This window comes from Convolutriloba macropyga, chromosome 7, assembly GCF_964194025.1.
Source record: "Convolutriloba macropyga chromosome 7, txConMacr16.3, whole genome shotgun sequence".
NCBI lineage: Eukaryota > Metazoa > Xenacoelomorpha > Acoela > Convolutidae > Convolutriloba > Convolutriloba macropyga.
This window is the reverse complement of record NC_134474.1, coordinates 18,941,552-18,960,282: the sequence shown is the minus strand read 5'-3', so window position 1 is coordinate 18,960,282 and position 18,731 is coordinate 18,941,552. Positions and strand designations below refer to the sequence as shown.

The following is an 18,731-nucleotide window of genomic DNA, read 5'->3' as shown; positions in this document are numbered from 1 at the left end:
AGCAGCAAGAAGTATTTAAAAAGTCGCTTTATTGCGTTTAAATCCTGTCACACATTCAAATACGACTAATAATACAAATAATAAAAAGCGATAAATTTCCGGAAAATATTCAGAGTTGACCCGCTTGGCCCATATTCAGATTGAAGCATAAAATGAATAATGGAGAGAGCAAAATTGACAGATAATGTTTCTACGTGAAGAAGCGCGGTCCAATTAGGTTTGCAAATTCCATTAGATTCTAATACTATAATTTTTAAATTAATATTAATATTATTAGCCTATTAATATTATTAGTAATACCAGCAAGCAATCGCCGTACTGAACTTTTATAACCTAATGCAATTTGATCTGTTGAACGGGCTTTATCGCTTCATCAGGATTCGCTTGATTTTACACTTTTGAGCTTCACCGTATTCACTAAATTGCGCAACTAAATCAGAGAAAGAATTAAAAATAGAGTTCAAGCAGTGAGTGAGTTAATTCGGAGTGAAGGTACTGACTCACAACAAACGTGATAGCAAGCTAAAATGAATTTCGAAAAAAAAACATTGCAGGACAACTCCTGCATTACAATCCAAAGAATTGACTAGAACATTTGAGCACTCTTCAATTGACAAACAGAATTGGATAGCAGAAACCGCACATTTTTTTACATAATTCGAGAAGGGCAAAACAGAAATTGAATTCTAGAACGTAACAAAAAAAAACGATAAAAAAGAATTCAGACATCGTTCCGGACACACACAAGCAGAAGCCAAAATAATTAAAAATGATTTTTTATAAAAGCAAGTTTTTTTTTGTAAAATCTCTAAATAGTCTTAGAGTCATTGTCCTCAGAAACATTTTTATTTTGTTATAAATTGTTCGAGATCCCAGCAAAAAGATTTGCTACTGATTAATTGGCACTTTTCACCAAAACACGTTGAAAAATTGCAGTGGGAAAACCAAAAAAAATTACATTAAGACTTTAAATAAACTAAAACTTTAGTTACGTTCAAAGACATTTATTTCCTCTAAACCGACAGTTTGTTGCCAAAGACTTTAAAATGGTAGACTTGCAGACTACAATTAATAGTCGGGTTATATACGAGCCGGACAGAGGGAAGAAACTGATCCAAAACACAGAAAAACAATTCAAATGAAAGGTGCTAGAAATGTCAAAATAGCTTCTGTAGTGCTAACAACTAATCATTGCCATAATTTTTAGCTATAAAAAACGCTTTATTGCCCCCTAAAATGAAAGAACTTGAAAAGGAACAAAAATTTTCAAAAAACTTGGAAAAATTTATAAATTATTAAATTGTCGCTAAAATTTGGGATGTTAATATCCTCAAAAATTCATCTGGCTCATTCAAAGTTAACCGTTAACTCAAATTTTAGCCTCAAAACTGTTTCTTCATTGGTCACGAAATATAAATAAAATCTAAGAAAAATTTAAAAACTTCAAAAAGAAAAAACTTCAAGCCAAGCTTCACCATTGTATCCCGTTTCAAAAACTCCAAGTCATTAAAAAAGGCATGAAAACATCCTACAAACACGAAAGCGCTAATACAATCCAAATTCTTTGGATTGCAAAAATATAAAAGAAAAAATCACTACTCCAATTTGACTGCAAAACTAAAATTTGCGAGCAGATCCTAAAAGGGCAGGGCCTAATTAGTAGCCATTAAGCTATTAACAACTAAAACGACGGCAGCTATTAACAACCAAAAAGTTGCACAGAAATACTAACTGCAATGATAAGAATCCCCCTGGTAGCAGCGAAAACCCACGGAAGAAACGGCAGATTGCAACAAGCTCAAAAGTGCATATAAAAGTGTAAATGCTTATAAAGCTCTAAAAAAGTAAAATTATTTTTGAAATAGGCGAAAAAACCACTTGAACCACCGAACTAAACATTAAAATGCGAAACTTGAACAAAACATTCTTCACACCTCAATTTTTTTCATACCTTTATTCCGGCTCTCAGGATAATGCATCGACAAAAACTACTGCCTTTTTCTCTCTTTTCTTGGCTGGTTGGAAAACTTCTTGTGGAAAGCACAGCCGATGCCAATTACCGTTTTTGTTCTTAGATTCAAATGTTGATCACTTTCATATCCACCGAAAAAATATGACAACCTTTGGTGCTACGCAGAGTACCAGACGAGCCAAACAGCTTATTAATACTAAATCTATCTTGACTTTTGACACAGTCAGTGCACCCATTGGGAAGCACTTAAGATATAATTTGAATTTAAATTACTTTATATAAATCGAGAAGAATCACCAAGATTCATTTAAGCATTCAGCGCCGCGTGTAAGAACAGACAAAAAATCAAGCAAAACATCTCATTGTAGAAAATATCAAATTACAATATATTGACCAAACACTTTCAATTAACAGTCTCACAATGGGTTTCTGAAGGCGGCAGTAACAAACTTAAAATCATCTATTTACGTCCTGAACAGATGTTCTTTATTCTGAAGATGCTGAAAATCAACTCTCACCAGATTCTGGAAAAATTGCCATATTCTATCTTTGTTAAACCTTTAAAATATTTAAAACAAGCACATAATTGATCCGACCCAATTTAGTGCCGTTTGATTCGAAATGTATGATCGACTGGGTTTTTTTTTGTTCAGTAAATTTCCGTCTACCGATTTATTCAACGTACAGGGCAGTTTTATGAACGTTAGCCTAACTTATGTTGTTTTCACATTTATCAGTATTTTTGCTAAAAATATGACAACATTGTTAACAAGTCTTATTGGTTTTAAAGATAAAAAAAGAATTGCTGAATCGATTGAACCAATTGTTTTAGCTAAATTTATGGCTAAAATTTGAAAATTCTGCATTTTCATTAAAAATGGCATCAAATATGCTTAGTTAATCCACTTTGTCCAGTTTGACCAACAGTACAGACATAACAACTTCTGAGACAATATTCAACTACTTAGACAAGGGCTATTTTACCTCCATGTCCGAGGAAAGTGTTCAGGAACTAATTAAAGCGTGCTTCCGCCAACTTAAATCAAAACTTATTAAAAAAAAGCGACAATTAGTTTTGATATATTAAGGTTTTTTTTACTGCCAACAAACTATTACGCAATAATATGGGAAAAAATGCCTTTTTAACAGCCACCAGCGATAGCAAGACGAGCTTTGCTCTCATCGCTAATTTTTTGCAATAAAAAGGACTCGAATTGTGTTTTGGGGCTATAATTTTTAAACTTTTTTTGCAATTTGATCACCCCAATTGCAGACAGACTATGCTTTGTTTTAAAATTCCGATTAAAAACCATTCAAAGTCAAATGAGGTCAAATAAATATATAAACCGATTTCTAAGCAAAATTCACGGTTTTATTGCTCCGACAAATTGTTTTCCTAAATTTTTCAGAGATTATTGAGACTTGCACATTTTGATTTTCTTTCGGTAGTCTTATGACTGATAAAATTGATAAAATTCCTAATTCTATCTAAGGAGCTATTGAAAAAAACTACCTGATGCTTTCAGTTGACACATAATGATTTTTCGCTAAATTAACTCCGTAAGTATTCAAAAGTCATTTTAATTTATATAGATTGACATTTTGGTCGACTTAGCGATTTGGTTACTATATGGAACAATTTTTTGTTTCAATGGACAAGCAGCAATAACAAGACCCGTCTTAGTCTAAATGTGGAAATTTTCATTACAGAACTGTTCGCATTGTAATGGGGCGCTTTACTTTAATTTTTTCCTTTTGTGTGTTCTGTTAACTACAGAACAGAATGGTTCCAAATCGAAACACAAGTATTTACCAGTTAAATTTACGTGCAAATGAAAAGCTAGTGAGCTTACAAATTTACAAAATTTTTGAAAATTAGAGTTTATCCTTATTCGTTGTTAATTTGCAGTCCTTGGACTTAGTCTCATTATTGAAATGTACAGTTGGCTACCTGAGTAGTGACAAATTAATCTATTTACTATAAAGCCTATAGTTGTTAATACTTATGGTTTTAAAAAAATTGTTTTCCAAAAAAGAATAATAGTTTTTTGAGCCTTTACACTTCTGATCTTATTTCTGGCAACTTTCAATGTCTGAACAAAGAGAGCGGTCCACTGAAGTTGAATGTAGTCTTCATTGCTGTTTTATTGTACAAATAAGCGTTCTATGGTGTTCATAACACCAAGTTTTCATTACTTTTTTGAAATTTTTCGACTTTTTCCAGATCTTGAAAAGTCATATGTCACATATCACAAAATGGCGTTGACAGAAGACGCAATTGATTATATTTAATATTAGTGAATAGAATACTATTTTGTAGGCTTCCGTTTCCTAGCAAAATTGAATTGAATTGATTGCGCCAGCACTTGTTCTTTTTGTAGTCTCATGACAATCCGTATAATGACAGGTTTCAATGGCTTTGCAGGATGTTATAAACGAAGTCATTCAATTATTCCAGTTGATAGCTATTGGTTTTCATGACTTTGAAATGAATTGTTTTCAAAAACTATTAAATCATTGTTTAATTTTGCCCTTCTTGTTTTTCGTCTGTCTCAACGAAGACAGCTCCCATATTTTGTCTGCTAAAATTCAAATTAATTTTGTTAGTTAATTTTCTATATGATGATATTTTGACTTCTTCATTAAGTTTTGTATTAAAAAAATAGATAGACATTGAGTTCCAGTCGTAAGTAATGCTTTTGTTCTAATTGATTTTTTTGTTTGTCTTATCTCTTACTCTATTTGACGTCAGATATAATTGGCACTCAAATGAATTATGGTTTCATTTGTATAGTGGTTGCAGCTTAAAGCAAGTATTTGAATGGCTTCATCAATTACTTTTAAAAATATGAATTTTTTGAAAGTTTTCTATCTCTTCCTCATTTGGTAGACAATTAAGTCAAACACGTGGTTGAGCGTGGTCGAAGCATTATGTGCAAACGCACATTGCCGACTCTCCTTGGCGATATTGATAAGCAAGTGAACTAAGCGTGCTGGATTTTTAGACGTCAAGATAACTTGAGCAAAGGAAGTTTAGTGGTCTCTTACTTGAGTAGGGCATTTCCGGGTGCATAAAGTTGGCATAGTAGAGTGCAGAAGACAAACCCTGATCCTTGTTTACATTCTGTGACCCTTCACTCTGACCAACTGTTGAATATAATAATTTGACCTTGCACGTAGCACCTGATTGCGGTATGGGAAATTGAACACATTTTCCGTTGTTGATTATAACCGAGTTGTCATTAATGGGATAGATTTTCCATTCAACAGGGCGTTCTCCATTATTGGAAGCACTGCAAAGCAGAAATCGAGTTCATTTGTATAAAATTAGGTAAATGCCAAAAGATTTCGATCCTGTTAGTTTTGAAAGGAAAATAAGATTGTTCAGTCAAAGTCAAATTCTTTTCAGCAGTTAAACGTGAAAAACGCACGAACAAGGTTTAAAATGCCAGATCTCCGCATCGTATTTTTCATGTTTCAAACAAAGTTTTATAACTCTGCTAAAGTCACCCCGAAATTCTGGCTTACTACTCTAACTACGTGGTTCTCGACTATTGTCAGTTTTTTTAGGTACTTCAAAGTCACGCAATCTGCTGTTATTGAGTGGGTCTCTTTTGAAATAGACCAAACCTTGTTATTAACTTTATTGATTCCAGTAGCAAAATTAATGTAGAACAAGGACGGTTAATTACGGGACAACAAACCATCGGATTATAAACTGATAATGACAGCTTTACATTCGTGTTGGAAACGTGTTTAACAGTGCTGAGCTTAGAATGAAAACCACACATCCTTGTTAACCAGTTATCATAATGAGTCTTAGCATACTTACTTGTGCAACTCCTCAGCAGACAAAATATTCCCAATCCTAAATTTGACAGCAATTTTGACTCAGTACCTGATCAAAGCATATTAGCAGTTCAAATATATCACAAAGCTTAAATGATGATAAATCTCTTTGCTCATTTACCATATCAATCTGTCTCTTTCTTTGAAGTGCAAATTTTTCTCTGTTACATATGAGTCCCAAAGGGGTTTCGTTCTCTTCAGCTCATTGGGTTACATAAACAATCCTATTGCAGACGATACAAAAGTCTCCTCGCATTGAGTGATCGACATTAAGAACAAAACTACCCTCTCAGTGGGCAATTAGAACACCAATTTTTATTAAAATTCAGCTGACCGCTACAGTCGAACAAAAAACTCCTTACTTATGCTTTATATGCTTGTCCTGCTTCTTTTGATTTTGCTCTTTTGACTTTGACCGTTTTCACTACATTGCGTAATTCAATGCGCGAAAGAATTTGGAATCAATTCAGTTGAAACAAAGTGAATTAACTCAGAAGTCAAGCGTGAAAATTGGGAATTAGGTAAAAATAAAAAAAACCTAATCAAAAGGTAAGGCGAATTAAAAACGGATATTTTCCGTTTGTGCCCCCAAGCCTACTGGGCGCATATTATTTGCACCCCCCAGACGCATGAGCCATATTTTAACAGGATGGTTAACTATGTAACGGCACGTGCTCTATAACTGGGATTGTATAACGTACTGGGGGCACAAACTGAAGAGATATATACAGTGAAATAGACATAAAAAACTAGTTCGCAATTTCTGAAAAACCAAAAAATTAAATTGGAAATTCTAAAAATCACAATAAAAATGAGGTGAAAAAAAGAATTTCTTAGTATTAAGCAATTGAAGTTTAAGAAAATTACATAGACATCTTCATGTTTCAGTAGGAAGTTTCAGTACAAAGATATAACATCAAAAAGAGGCGTCCAATTCAAGAATTATCAAAAAAGCCGGTAACGTAGGGCGAATCGCTCTCAAACAACCAGTGAGCTGTTGGCTAGATCAGTACCTAGCCACGGTTTAGTGAGTCTGGCGTAAGCTTAATTGAAGGGGCGTGACGTATGCACAGCTGGGGGGGGGGGGTTACCGGGGGGCAACAGTTGGGGGCAACGGTGGGAGGGGGATGAGGTGAACTTCTTCACACCATTAGAATAAGTCTCCAAAACAGTTTCAGTGGATCGCATAGCATACCTGAACACTAGTGAGTTGAAACGCTCTGGGAGAACTAATGCTCACTGGGCGCTAACCGTTTATCCCATTTTTGACGACAAGAAGTCAAGTGGTTAAGACAAAAAATCGCTCACGCGAAAAAATTAATTAAAAAGACCAACAGGAGTAAAAGAACTGCTACAAACTTCAATTGAGAGCAATTAAAAAGAAAAGCCTTGCACTAATTTGGTGGAAAAAAGTCTGCTCATAGAGCCAAAAAAGAAGCAAGAAAATGAGTAAACCGGGCCAATTTTGAACTTGAAACGCATTATTAGACTTTCAAAAACTTTTTAGGATCAATTTCAGATGATTGCATATCAATGCATGCGGCATCTCTCGAAAACCCTTTTCAAGGTCAAAAAGTCACTCATTGCACGCAGGGCATGAACAAAAAACTTCTCTCGCTCAGAAAAAAGTTAGTTGACACTGTAAATTCACTCTATTACTATTTGGTCAAAACGCCGCCTGAGCAAAAAGTACTTCCGGTAAAAAAAACATTACCGGAAGAATTCCGGAAACAACTCGGACAGAAAAACAGACAATCCCCGCTGAACTGAAACACCTAGTTAATTAAACCTAACATTTTAAAACATTAACAGAAAAACTGGCAAAGGTGGAAGGCGGATTTTCGGCTGCACGGGGCCCTTACGGCCTGAACAATGTGCAGGGATGGGGATTGGGTGGAGAGGGTGAAGGGTGCTGATGTAGGGGGGGGGGGGGGGGGAGGAGGCTGTTTTTTTTGGGGGGGGGGGGGGTTTGTGGGGTGTAAAATTTGAAGCAACTTCTTCACACCATAAGTGTAAGTCTCCAAAACAGTTTCTGTGAATCGCATAATATACTTGGAGATTAGTTAGCTGAAAGGCTCTACGAGAACTTAATGCCCACTGGGCGCTACCTGTTTATCCCGTTTTTAAGGAAAAGTCAAATGGGTCAGACGAAAAATCGGTCAAGCGAAAAATTGCATAAAAAAGACCAACAGAACTTATATAATTGCTACACTTTGTTTGAGAGCAATTAACAAGACCCTGACATGTGTATTTATTTGATAAAAAGAGTCCGCTTATAGAGGGGAAAATAAAAAAATTAAGGAAAAAGCCAAAAATTACAAAAAAAAAATGAGAAATATGAGCTTGAAACGCACTATTAGGCTTTCAGACACATTGTGGTCATGATTTCAGATGGTTGCGTGTCATTGCATGTAGCATCGATCAAACTTCTACAAAAACAAAGTTACAATTAAAAAAAAATGGCGCAAACGGACTAAAACACGGCTGAAAGCTTTGATCTATTTGCGCCAGTCCCTCAAAAACTTTTCAAAACCAAAAAGTCATTCACTGAACGCAGCGCATGATTAAAAAACTTCTCTCGCTGAGAAAAAGTTATTTGACAGGGCAATTTTAATCATTTTCACTAAAATGTCAAAAAAACAAAAAAAAAACAAATGCTTTCCATTATTAAACATTGATGGTTCAAAAATTTACCTGCCTATTTTCCTCTTAATATGGAACAAGGAGAACAAAATTCGACCACTTATTTAAAAAATATTGAAAAAGAATCAAAGTTTTTGATTTTCATTTGTTTGAACTTGCTGTTTGCAGTGAAATTCAAAACCTACTGCAAACATTTGATCTTGATTAAAACAAAAATTAAAGCCTTGACGATGCACGAAAAGGCTCGTTTTATTAAACAAAACCAAAATCGAAAGCCCAATTGTAAGAAAAACAAAAAACCCAGAACCTGTTGGTTTTGCATAAATTAAAGCTTTACAGAAAATCTATTCACGTTAAAAAATTGAAAAGGCAACGCATGCGATGCAAAAATGCTACATACACTGATTCCAAAAAGTCCGTTCAAAGAACAAACAATACAGAAACTATCAAAAAACCCAAATTCAAAAAATTCTGAAATTTATTGTGCCCTCTGAGAACACTATTGCGCAGCATTAGAAGTTAGTGCAGCTTTGATAAAAAAAATTCGTTAAAACTTAGCTACAAGCAAAAAATAAATGAGCCAAAACGACTGAAAAAACGGCAAAAACGGTTAGCTATTCGCACAATTCTTTCGGAAAAATTTTTGAAGTCAAAAAGTCATTCAATCAATGCAACGCATGAAAAGAAAACTTATCTCAAGCAGCAGAAATAAGTTTACACTGCACTTTTACTCACTTTCGCTTCCCGATCAAAACGACACTTGAACACTTAGTAATTCCGGCAAGAAAATAATCGGAAAAATTCTGAAAGCGAATCGAAACGTCCAAGCGACCCATCGGCAAAAAAACGAATTGCAAATGAAACCGTTACCCTTTCGATTTAAAACAGTAGCTTTTTACCTCACCAGATTTGATCAAAAAATTTGGAAAAAAGGCTATCATAACTAGAAAGATTTGATCACTGACATGGGAATAAGTTACAACAAGTACTGCACCATTAACTAACAATACCAAAACCAATCATAGCCAAAACAAAAAATACTTTAACTTAAAAATACTGAAAACTGGAAACATTTTACAAAAACTGGAAACATTTGATGCAAAAATTGCCCCAAAATTATTAATATGGTCACATACTGATAGGCTCATTAAGTGACAGGGCCAAAAAAATCATAAAATAACTACTAGTCTTAAAGACCTAGATTTCCTGAATCAGCTCTACGGCCCAAAAGACAGATAATAAAAACAAAGCCGATAAATTTCTTAGAAACTAAATTGAATTTTTCCAAAAAAAGAACACTAAAAGTTGAGACGTATTTCAAAAACATGTTTTTTTTCGTTTTGAAGGGACAGCAATGCGGAAAATGTGATATACTTCTCTCTGGTTGGAGATAGATGAAATGAGTTCAACCTATCACACATATAAAAATTATTGATGATTAAATTCTTAATGAAAAAGGCCGAAACAGAATAATACTCAAATGCAAAAAAAAACTCGTGCATTATCCAAACCAACGTCCCACGAATATACAGAGAAAGTAATAACCCTTCAAAACTTTTAAAAGGAAATCTAGCAAAATCTCAATGTTACATTATATCAAAGGAAAAAATTGCAAATAAAAAAATAGGAAAAACACCTAAGAATAGGACCGATATCATTTAACTTTTTAAACAACTGATAAAGTCAGAGCAAACAAAATCATAGGCCTCAGGAGAATGCTAGAGTGATACCTACCAGACTGTGGAGAATAAGGACTCATTGTACAGAAAATTACGAAAAAAAATTCTTGATTTTTGACGCTAAAATAAATTTGAAAAAATCAAGGTAGAAAAAAAAACATCTTTTATCAATCGATGCTTCGAAAAACTACTTAGCTATCTACCTGTACGGATAAATAAAAAAGAAAACATATCTCAATCATTCCAAACATTAAAATACCGTGCAAAAAGTTTAAAAAATTTCACTTACAAAAAATTTGTAGAAACAGGCATTCGATGTATAAATGTATCAAATGGAAGTTGCCATCTGCACCGACTTCGGAAAATAAGCTCAAGATCTTTAAAAAAAATCAAGAAAAAACAAAAATCCAAAAATGCAAAATACTTCATTTCTCCCATTTGAAACGCTTTGTCAAGCTCTCAAAAACACTGTGGTATCAAATTTAGAGGATTACACATTAATATAGGACCGGATGCAACTCATTTCCACGAACAAAAAAAAACAAAACTTATCAAAGTCGAGAAGTCATTAAGTCAATGCAGAACCTGATCAAAAATTCTCTCAATCGAAAATTAGTTCAATTGGCGTTTTACTCACTTTCGCTTTCAGGTCAAAACCAATACTCCTCTTTGAGTCATCGACATCTGAAGAAAACCAATTAACCTTTTCGATTCGAAAAAAGGAGAGTGCCTGAATAATAGCTGTGCAGAGGATACCGACGGCTATCCACTCCCGCCCATTCAAGGCTCAAGGCAAAATTTATAAGTGATCAGATGAATAAAATATAGCCGCAAAAAGTGACCTCTCTAGTTTCGATAGGGGCATCATTGGGGTTTCTTTACGGTTAACTACCTTTAAAATTCTGTCGGAAGTATTTTTTAAAGTCAAAAGGACGTTCGATCAATGCAACGCATAAGAAACGTCCCAAGCAGCAAAATTAAGTTGACACTGATATTTTACTCACTTCCGCTTCCCAATAAAAACGGCGCCTGAATACAGTTCATACGGTAAAATAACCAGAAGAATTCCGGAAGCGACTTGAATCGCCAGAACTTCGCAAAAAAAAACGCACCTGCAGACGAAACCGTTACCTTTAGTAGCTTTTTACCTCAGGATATGATCAAAAATTGGTAGCATTTAAACCGCTATAAAAACTAATAGAAGTTAAGTTGACTTAAAACAAATCTCTGTTATCAAACTGATTCGGAATCAAAAGTTTTTGCTCATTAAAGATTCAAATAAGTGTGTTTGTTTTGTTGAAGAATTCTTCATTCTTCTCAATCGCTCTCTATAACATCAGTCCTGTTCTCCTTAAATTTTGAAAATCTTCTCGTTTCAGTCTTCATTGAACTCTTGAAAATTATTTATGTTCTCCCCGATCGTTGGGTGAGATGATATTTACAAAAACCAAGGTCCCCTCTCATAGGGTGACACTTCTCAAAAGACTCTTCTTGGAGAAAAATTTGAGGGTTGACATCGGAATAAGTTTAAACGAGTACGACACCATTCGGTAACAATACAAAAACCACTCATAGCCAGAACACAAGTAAAAAAACTATTAAAATCTTCACATAACAGCTTTTCACAAAATCAGAAACATTTGGTGATGTTGAAAAACGGCCCAAAATTCTTAGGATGGCCACATACTGATACGCCCAATAACTTACAGGGCTAAAAACATATGAAATGACTATTAGCCTTTAAAACCCAGATTTCAGCTCTGTGGCCCAAAAAAACAAATAGTGAAAACAAAGAGCAGATAAAACTTTTAGAAACTAATTTGATTTTCTTAAAAAACAGAGAATAAAAATTATAGAAAACATATTTATCCCGTATTGCAGGTACAGCAATTCGGACAAAAATAAGATATTCTTCTCTCTGGCTGGAGATATCAGACGGAATTAGTTCAAACTATTGCACAAAATTTATTATTATTCAAAAAGGCAAAAACAATAGTACTCAAAAGCAACAAATCCTGCATTATCACAACCGACGTCCCACGAATATTCACAGAAGCTAATAACCCTTCAAAACTTTTACGTGGAAATCCAGCGAAATCTCAATGTACAATAAATCAAACGAAATTAATTAGAAAACAAAAAAATAAGAAAGAGAAAACAGAGTTCAGATATTCAAAAAATAAAGAAAAAGAGAAAACAGAGTTCAGATATTCCAAACATTGAAAAATGTTAAAAAGTGTCAAAACAAAAGTGCAGCTGAAAAATTTGTTAATTAATTTCAAAGACTCAATGCCAAAAATCATGAATTAATGAAACAAAATCAAAATCCCTGAGTGTACGAAAAAGTGTTTCTAGAACTTCAAACCAAAATACGAACACAAAAACCGAAAAATTGGACTATAACGGCCAAAATCGGGATAGCATGTTTACAATTTGATAAGGACAAAACAAGTCACATTAGAAAGAGGCATTCGATGCGCAAATTATCAAGCGCAAGTTGCCATCTGCACTGACTTTTGAAAACTAGTTGAATATCTAAAAAACAAATCAACGAAAAAAGCCCAAAATTATCCAAAAAATGCGCGAAATACTCTCCAATTTTCATTTGAAACGCATTGTTAGGCTCTCAAGAACACTGTGGTATCAATTTCAGAGGTATTTCCACGAACGAAAGCAAAACAAATGGACGAATTCGACAAAAAACGGCTGAGTTATACTTATATTGAGAAAACAATTATCTCGTTCCGAGATGCAAAATCGTCACAGTGTTAATTGGCTGAAAATGGTCTGAAGAGAAAAACTTAATTTTTGAACATTAAGATGAAATGACTATTAGTCTTTAAGACCCAGATTTCAGCTCTGTGGCCCAAAAAAACAAATAGTGAAAACAAAGAGCAGATAAAACTTTTAGAAACTAAATTGATTTTCTTAAAAAACAGAGAATAAAAATTATAGAAAACATATTTATTCCGTATTGCAGTTACAGCAATTCGGACAAAAATAAGATATTCTTCTCTCTGGCTGGAGATATCAGACGGAATTAGTTCAAACTATTGCACAAAATTTATTATTATTCAAAAAGGCAAAAACAATAGTACTCAAAAGCAACAAATCCTGCATTATCACAACCGACGTCCCACGAATATTCACAGAAGGTAATAACCCTTCAAAACTTTTACGTGGAAATCCAGCTAAATCTCAATGTACATTAAATCAAACGAAATTAATTAGAAACCAAAAAATAAGAAAGAGAAAACAGAGTTCAGATATTCAAAAAATAAAGAAAAAGAGAAAACAGAGTTCAGATATTCCAAACATTGAAAAATGTTAAAAAGTGTCAAAACAAAAGTGCAGCTGAAAAATTTGTTAATTAATTTCAAAGACTCAATGCCAAAAATCATGAATTAATGAAACGAAATCAAAATCCCTGAGTGTACGAAAAAGTGTTTCTAGAACTTCAAACCAAAATACGAACACAAAAACCGAAAAATTGGACTATAACGGCCAAAATCGGAATAGCATGTTTACAATTTGATAAGGACAAAACAAGTCACATTAGAAAGAGGCATTCGATGCGCAAATTATCAAGCCCAAGTTGCCATCTGCACTGACTTTTGAAAACTAGTTGAATATCTAAAAAACAAATCAACGAAAAAAGCCCAAAATTATCCAAAAAAATGCGCGAAATATTCTCCCATTTTCATTTGAAACGCATTGTTAGGCTCTCAAAAACACTGTGGTATCAATTTCAGAGGTATTTCCACGAACGAAAGCAAAACAAATGGACGAATTCGACAAAAAACGGCTGAGTTATACTTATATTGAGAAAACGATTATCTCGTTCCGAGCTGCAAAATCGTCACAGTGTTAATTGGCTGAAAATGGTCTGAAGAGAAAAACTTAATTTTTGAACATTAAGATCAAATTAAGACAAATAATAAAAGGTTTCTAGTCTGTGGTTTTCCATCCAAAGCGTAGTCGCAGAAAAGTGGCCTTTCTAGCTTTCTAGGGGTATCATAAAAAAAACACAGGATAAGCGCCTCTATTACATACTTAGCTTGGTGAACTTTGTGAAATATTAGTCTGCGTATTGTGTTCTGACAACCAACCCAAACAGCATGGAACTCAATGGTTTCTTTGTGACAGTTATTTCATTGAATGTGGACCGAGACTAACTTACACTAGAGAAACCGTGTAGTTATTGATCATGGATCCACTCCCGCCCATCCAAGGCTCAAGACAACATTTGTATGTGGTCAGATCTTCTGTGTAGCAGTAACTGTCAAACGTCTCGTCTACCTGTTTTCGAGACATCTGGAACTGTTTGTCAAAATACTCTTTGGTGGTACCGTGTTTGCAATCAGTTGCCTTTCTCACTGGGTCTGAGCTACCTGTCACAAAAAAAGTGAAATTTAAACAGACTTAGAGAACGAAAAGGCGCAGATTGCAGATTGTGTCAGTGTTGAAGGTTCACTTGTTTTCCATTCGCTAATTACAATTTAATTGTATAGATTAATGTGACCAAAGCCGGTAAATGCTATATCGTGATCGAAAACTCAATTTTCTCAACAGCTTTACCCGCTTTCTCTCCAGCTTAAAAATTCACAAAAAACAAGTCTATTTTCATTCATCATTCTAAGACACCTGATCCCATGGATCGATGTACCCTTATTTTTTCCATCTCATGATAGATTATTAGTGAAGAAAAGGCAAAATTTTTATTCCAAGCCTTCAAACTAATTGGGGGTTAGGAAAATATACAAAACATTGCCGGCAAATTGCCAGAAAATAGCCGCAATAGCTTCATAGATCTGCAGTCTCAAAAAGAAGGTAAAAAAAGACAGACCAAAAAGAAGCTTATTGTTTTTCAATTAAGGTGATTAAGAATCTGTATAACTTAGTGCTGTTTCTATTAGCTGCTCTTAAACAACCTTCAATAAGAGTGGCAAACACTCCTTTGACCTTATCTCTTTGAATTAAAGCAAAGAAAAGTCAATTTCAGAGTGAGGAAGTCATTTTTAAGAGTGTGGTAAGTCACGAATGACCAAAAATTTAATCACGCGAATGAACAAAAAAAACTAGCTCCACTAAGAGTGAAAAATGACGTCATACACGCAATTCAGTTGAAATTGCATGAACTAATGAACAAAAAGCAGATTTGAAGTGCATGTGACGTCATATGGTCGTAACAAAAATCTTGACGACCAAAAAAAATAAACATAGCCGGAAGAATTCCGGAAGCGACTCGAAGCACCAAAACTTCACGAAAAGCTGGAGCCATTACCTTTTGTATTAAACCATTAACTCATTACCTCCCCGGGTCTGATCTAAAAATCGGTGAAATTTAAACCACTGTCACCAAGAGAAAGAAAATGCAGCAAAATTTTATTATTGAAAACGTTTGGTAACGTTAAAAAAGTCTGAAATTTTAGGATGGTCAAAAAACTGATAGCCTGACAAAGCTAACAGGGCCATCAATTGACCTCAGATAATTAATTATTCTAATCTCAAAAAGATCGCGAAAGCAAACGGCAGATAAAAACTTTTCAAAAAAGACAGGAAAGTCAAAATTATTCAAAAAAGAGTGCTCAAACTTAAGAATCAGAGAACCACTACAATTAGATTTCTAATCACGGCAATTAGGACAAAAATAATACATGGTTCTTTCTTGTTGTATATATGCTAGACAACATCATTTCATACTAATTCAAAAATTAAATTAATCATAGAAAAACAAAAGCAACAGAATAATATTCAAAGGCAAAAAATCGTCCGAAAACAACACGAAGCCGGGAAGAAAATTGCAATGAATAGTAAAAAATGGAAATGTTGGAAAAGACTTTCTAGCAAACTCCCAGTACTGCCTTATTTTGAATTAAATCAATTGCAAACCGAAGAAACCAAGATCTAAGAAAAAGCTGAATTCATTCAATTTTTTAACAACTGAAAAAATCAATATAACGAATAAATATTAGGTGCCAGGACAAAACTAGAATGATACAAACGAGAATGTGAAGAATATGGACACAATGTTAGGAACACCGTAACAAAAAGACCAATTCTTGATTTTTGAAAGTTAAAAATCAAATTTATAAAATCAAGAAAAACGAGTACATTTCATTGAACAGCATTCGAGACACAGAAAAGACAACGAGTCATTCGAGACAAAAATCCAACTTGCTAAACAGAATAAAACAAGAAAAAGCAGAACTCAGACATACGAAACAATGAAACATTTTGCAAAAAAGTAGTCCAAAAATATTTAAGACTGCATTTATGAAAAAAAAATTATCTGTTTTTTCAAAAATTTAACACCAAAAAATGATTGAATTTTTATTGAAACAAAATTAAAGTCCCTAATGTTCCCTAAAATATTAGTTCTAGTAATTAAAAGCAAAATACAAACAAAGAACTGAAAAGAATTGGCAAAAAACTACGAAAAGTGGATTAGCAAATGTACAATTTTATGAAACAAAATTACATCGAGGTAGAAAGAGGCATTGAGTTATCATATGAATTATCAAAGTGAAGTTGCCAAATTAACTAATTTTTGACAAAAAAACAGCTAAAAGATCCAAAAATGACGAAATTAATAGAAAAAAAAACCAAAAATTAACTAAAAAATCAGGAAATATGTGCCCATTTCGCATTTGAAACGCAATTTCAGGCTATGCAAAAAACTGTGCTATCAATTTCCGGAGTTTACATTTCAACATAGCATCGATTTAAAATTATTTCTACAAAAAACCAAATTACAAGCAAAAAAACTAGGCCACTTAGACGAAAAAACGGCTAAAACGGTTATCTATATGTGCCATTCAGTCAAAAACTACTTTTCAAAGTCAAAAAGTCATTCACTAAACGCAGCGCATGATCAAAAAACTTCTCTCGCTCGGAAAAAATTAGTTCACACTGCAATTTTACTCGCTTTCACTTTTAGGTCAAAACATTGTCTGAACGAATAGTACTTCCGGTAAAAAAAAACCTTAAGAAAACCAATACTCCTCTTCGAGTCGTAAAAACCAATACTCCTCTTCGAGTCGCAAAAAAAAACCAAGAGAAGGCCAATAATAGCCTCAGCTAACGCTTCGCGGCTATTAATATCGCTCAAGGCTAAATATACAAATACCGATAAATACAATTATACTCCGGGTAAATAAGAAAACTATACATAATTAATTGATATTATAATAGGCATACCCAAATTTTGCAGTTGATTTGTTTCTCAAAAACGGATTTCACGAAAAGGAAAATCTGTCGATAAATCAATTCAATACTTCTTCCGTGGCAGCAAAAATCTAACAGAATTTGAACAAATATTTGAATGAAACAACATTTTTTTGCAAACTGTGATAATCAAAAGAGGATGGGTTCATTCAACCGATGTGAAAAAGTTTTCTGACAATATCAGTTTCAAATTCATTTGCGAGCCATTTCCAATCATCAGATCGTTGTAAACAAGATCTGTTTCAATATAACTTCAATTAAGATTACAGGCTTCACTTTCAACAACTCAATTCGATCTAGGAAAAAAAATACTTCGGAAGGAATATATTTCCGAACCTACTACTTTTAGTTAAACATAAAATGCCACAATTTTAAAAATATACAATTTTACTGATTTTTTTTTGTTTTTAGCCATTATCATGCTTTGAACAGCAAGCCTAGTACCAACAATTAGATCTGCTTGTTGTTTAATTGAGGCACAGACAGTGAGCCTTCTAATTTTTGTAAAAACAAATTTAGTTTCAACAACTTTCGTCAAAGACCAAAAACAGATTTGCTCTTTGACAACTCTTCCCTCTTTGCTAAGTTCAGCAGAGTTTTCGAACAAAATTTACGTCACTTGTGCTAAAAAAATGAGAAAAAACTTTGTAAAAAATCAAGAACTATGGTCCAATTGAGGCCTAAATTATTCAGTTCTTTAAAGGTATTCAACTCTGGCACGTCGCTAGAACTCTGGCATTCCACAATTCTGGCATTCCAAATTCTGGTATGTGCAGTTGTTTATCATATGTTTCTCTCTTATCAATTAATTTTACTTGATAATAAACGACCACAACTGATATTTTTGCATTATAAAGAAGGTGTAAAAAATGGATAAGAATTGAAAATGCGACAAAGCAGTGGGCCGTTTTCATAAACTTTTCTGGCAGCTTTTCTTTTCAATTATTTACTTGTTCTATAACTACTTTCAGTAATTTCTGTAGTAATAAATAACCAATAAAAACGCTATTATTAAACTGCGCGAATTTGTTATACTGCAAGCAGCGAAACTTTCTTGAATCCCTGGTCGCGCGTTTTTGGACTGTCTAACACTTTATATTACCTTTCTTGTTAGATATAATTTGAAGCTCGAGTCGCAGGGATGAAAACATTTTGAATCGTTAGATTTTAGAACCTTACATCGGGTCTTTTTTGATAGAAAATGTTTCCAAATTTTCTGTTCACTTCTCGCCGGTATTTAATTAGAGAAAGTTGATTTTCAATCATGTCTCAACCCTTATTTTCGTCTACAACTCTCGGTTGAAAACAAATTATATTATTTGTTATATTTGCTAGAAACTATCTGCTAAATAGCGCAAAAT

The 18,731-nt window shown here is 33.7% G+C and overlaps 1 protein-coding gene across 4 annotated transcripts in view; it reads right to left on the bottom strand.

Moving 5' to 3' along the window:
* Positions 1-18,731, bottom strand: part of LOC142342667 (uncharacterized) — an 80,483-nt gene that overhangs the window by 60,970 nt on the left and 782 nt on the right. For 3 of the 4 annotated variants that reach the window (XM_075394134.1, XM_075394136.1, XM_075394137.1), the window contains exons 2-4: positions 14,324-14,534; positions 5,805-5,840; positions 5,021-5,265 (exon numbers count right to left, since the gene is read on the bottom strand). In XM_075394134.1, the coding sequence (XP_075250249.1) occupies positions 5,021-5,265; positions 5,805-5,840; positions 14,324-14,534 (492 nt within the window). The remainder of the gene's footprint in view (positions 1-5,020; positions 5,266-5,804; positions 5,841-14,323; positions 14,535-18,731) is intronic. The other variant, XM_075394135.1, reaches the window with a different exon arrangement.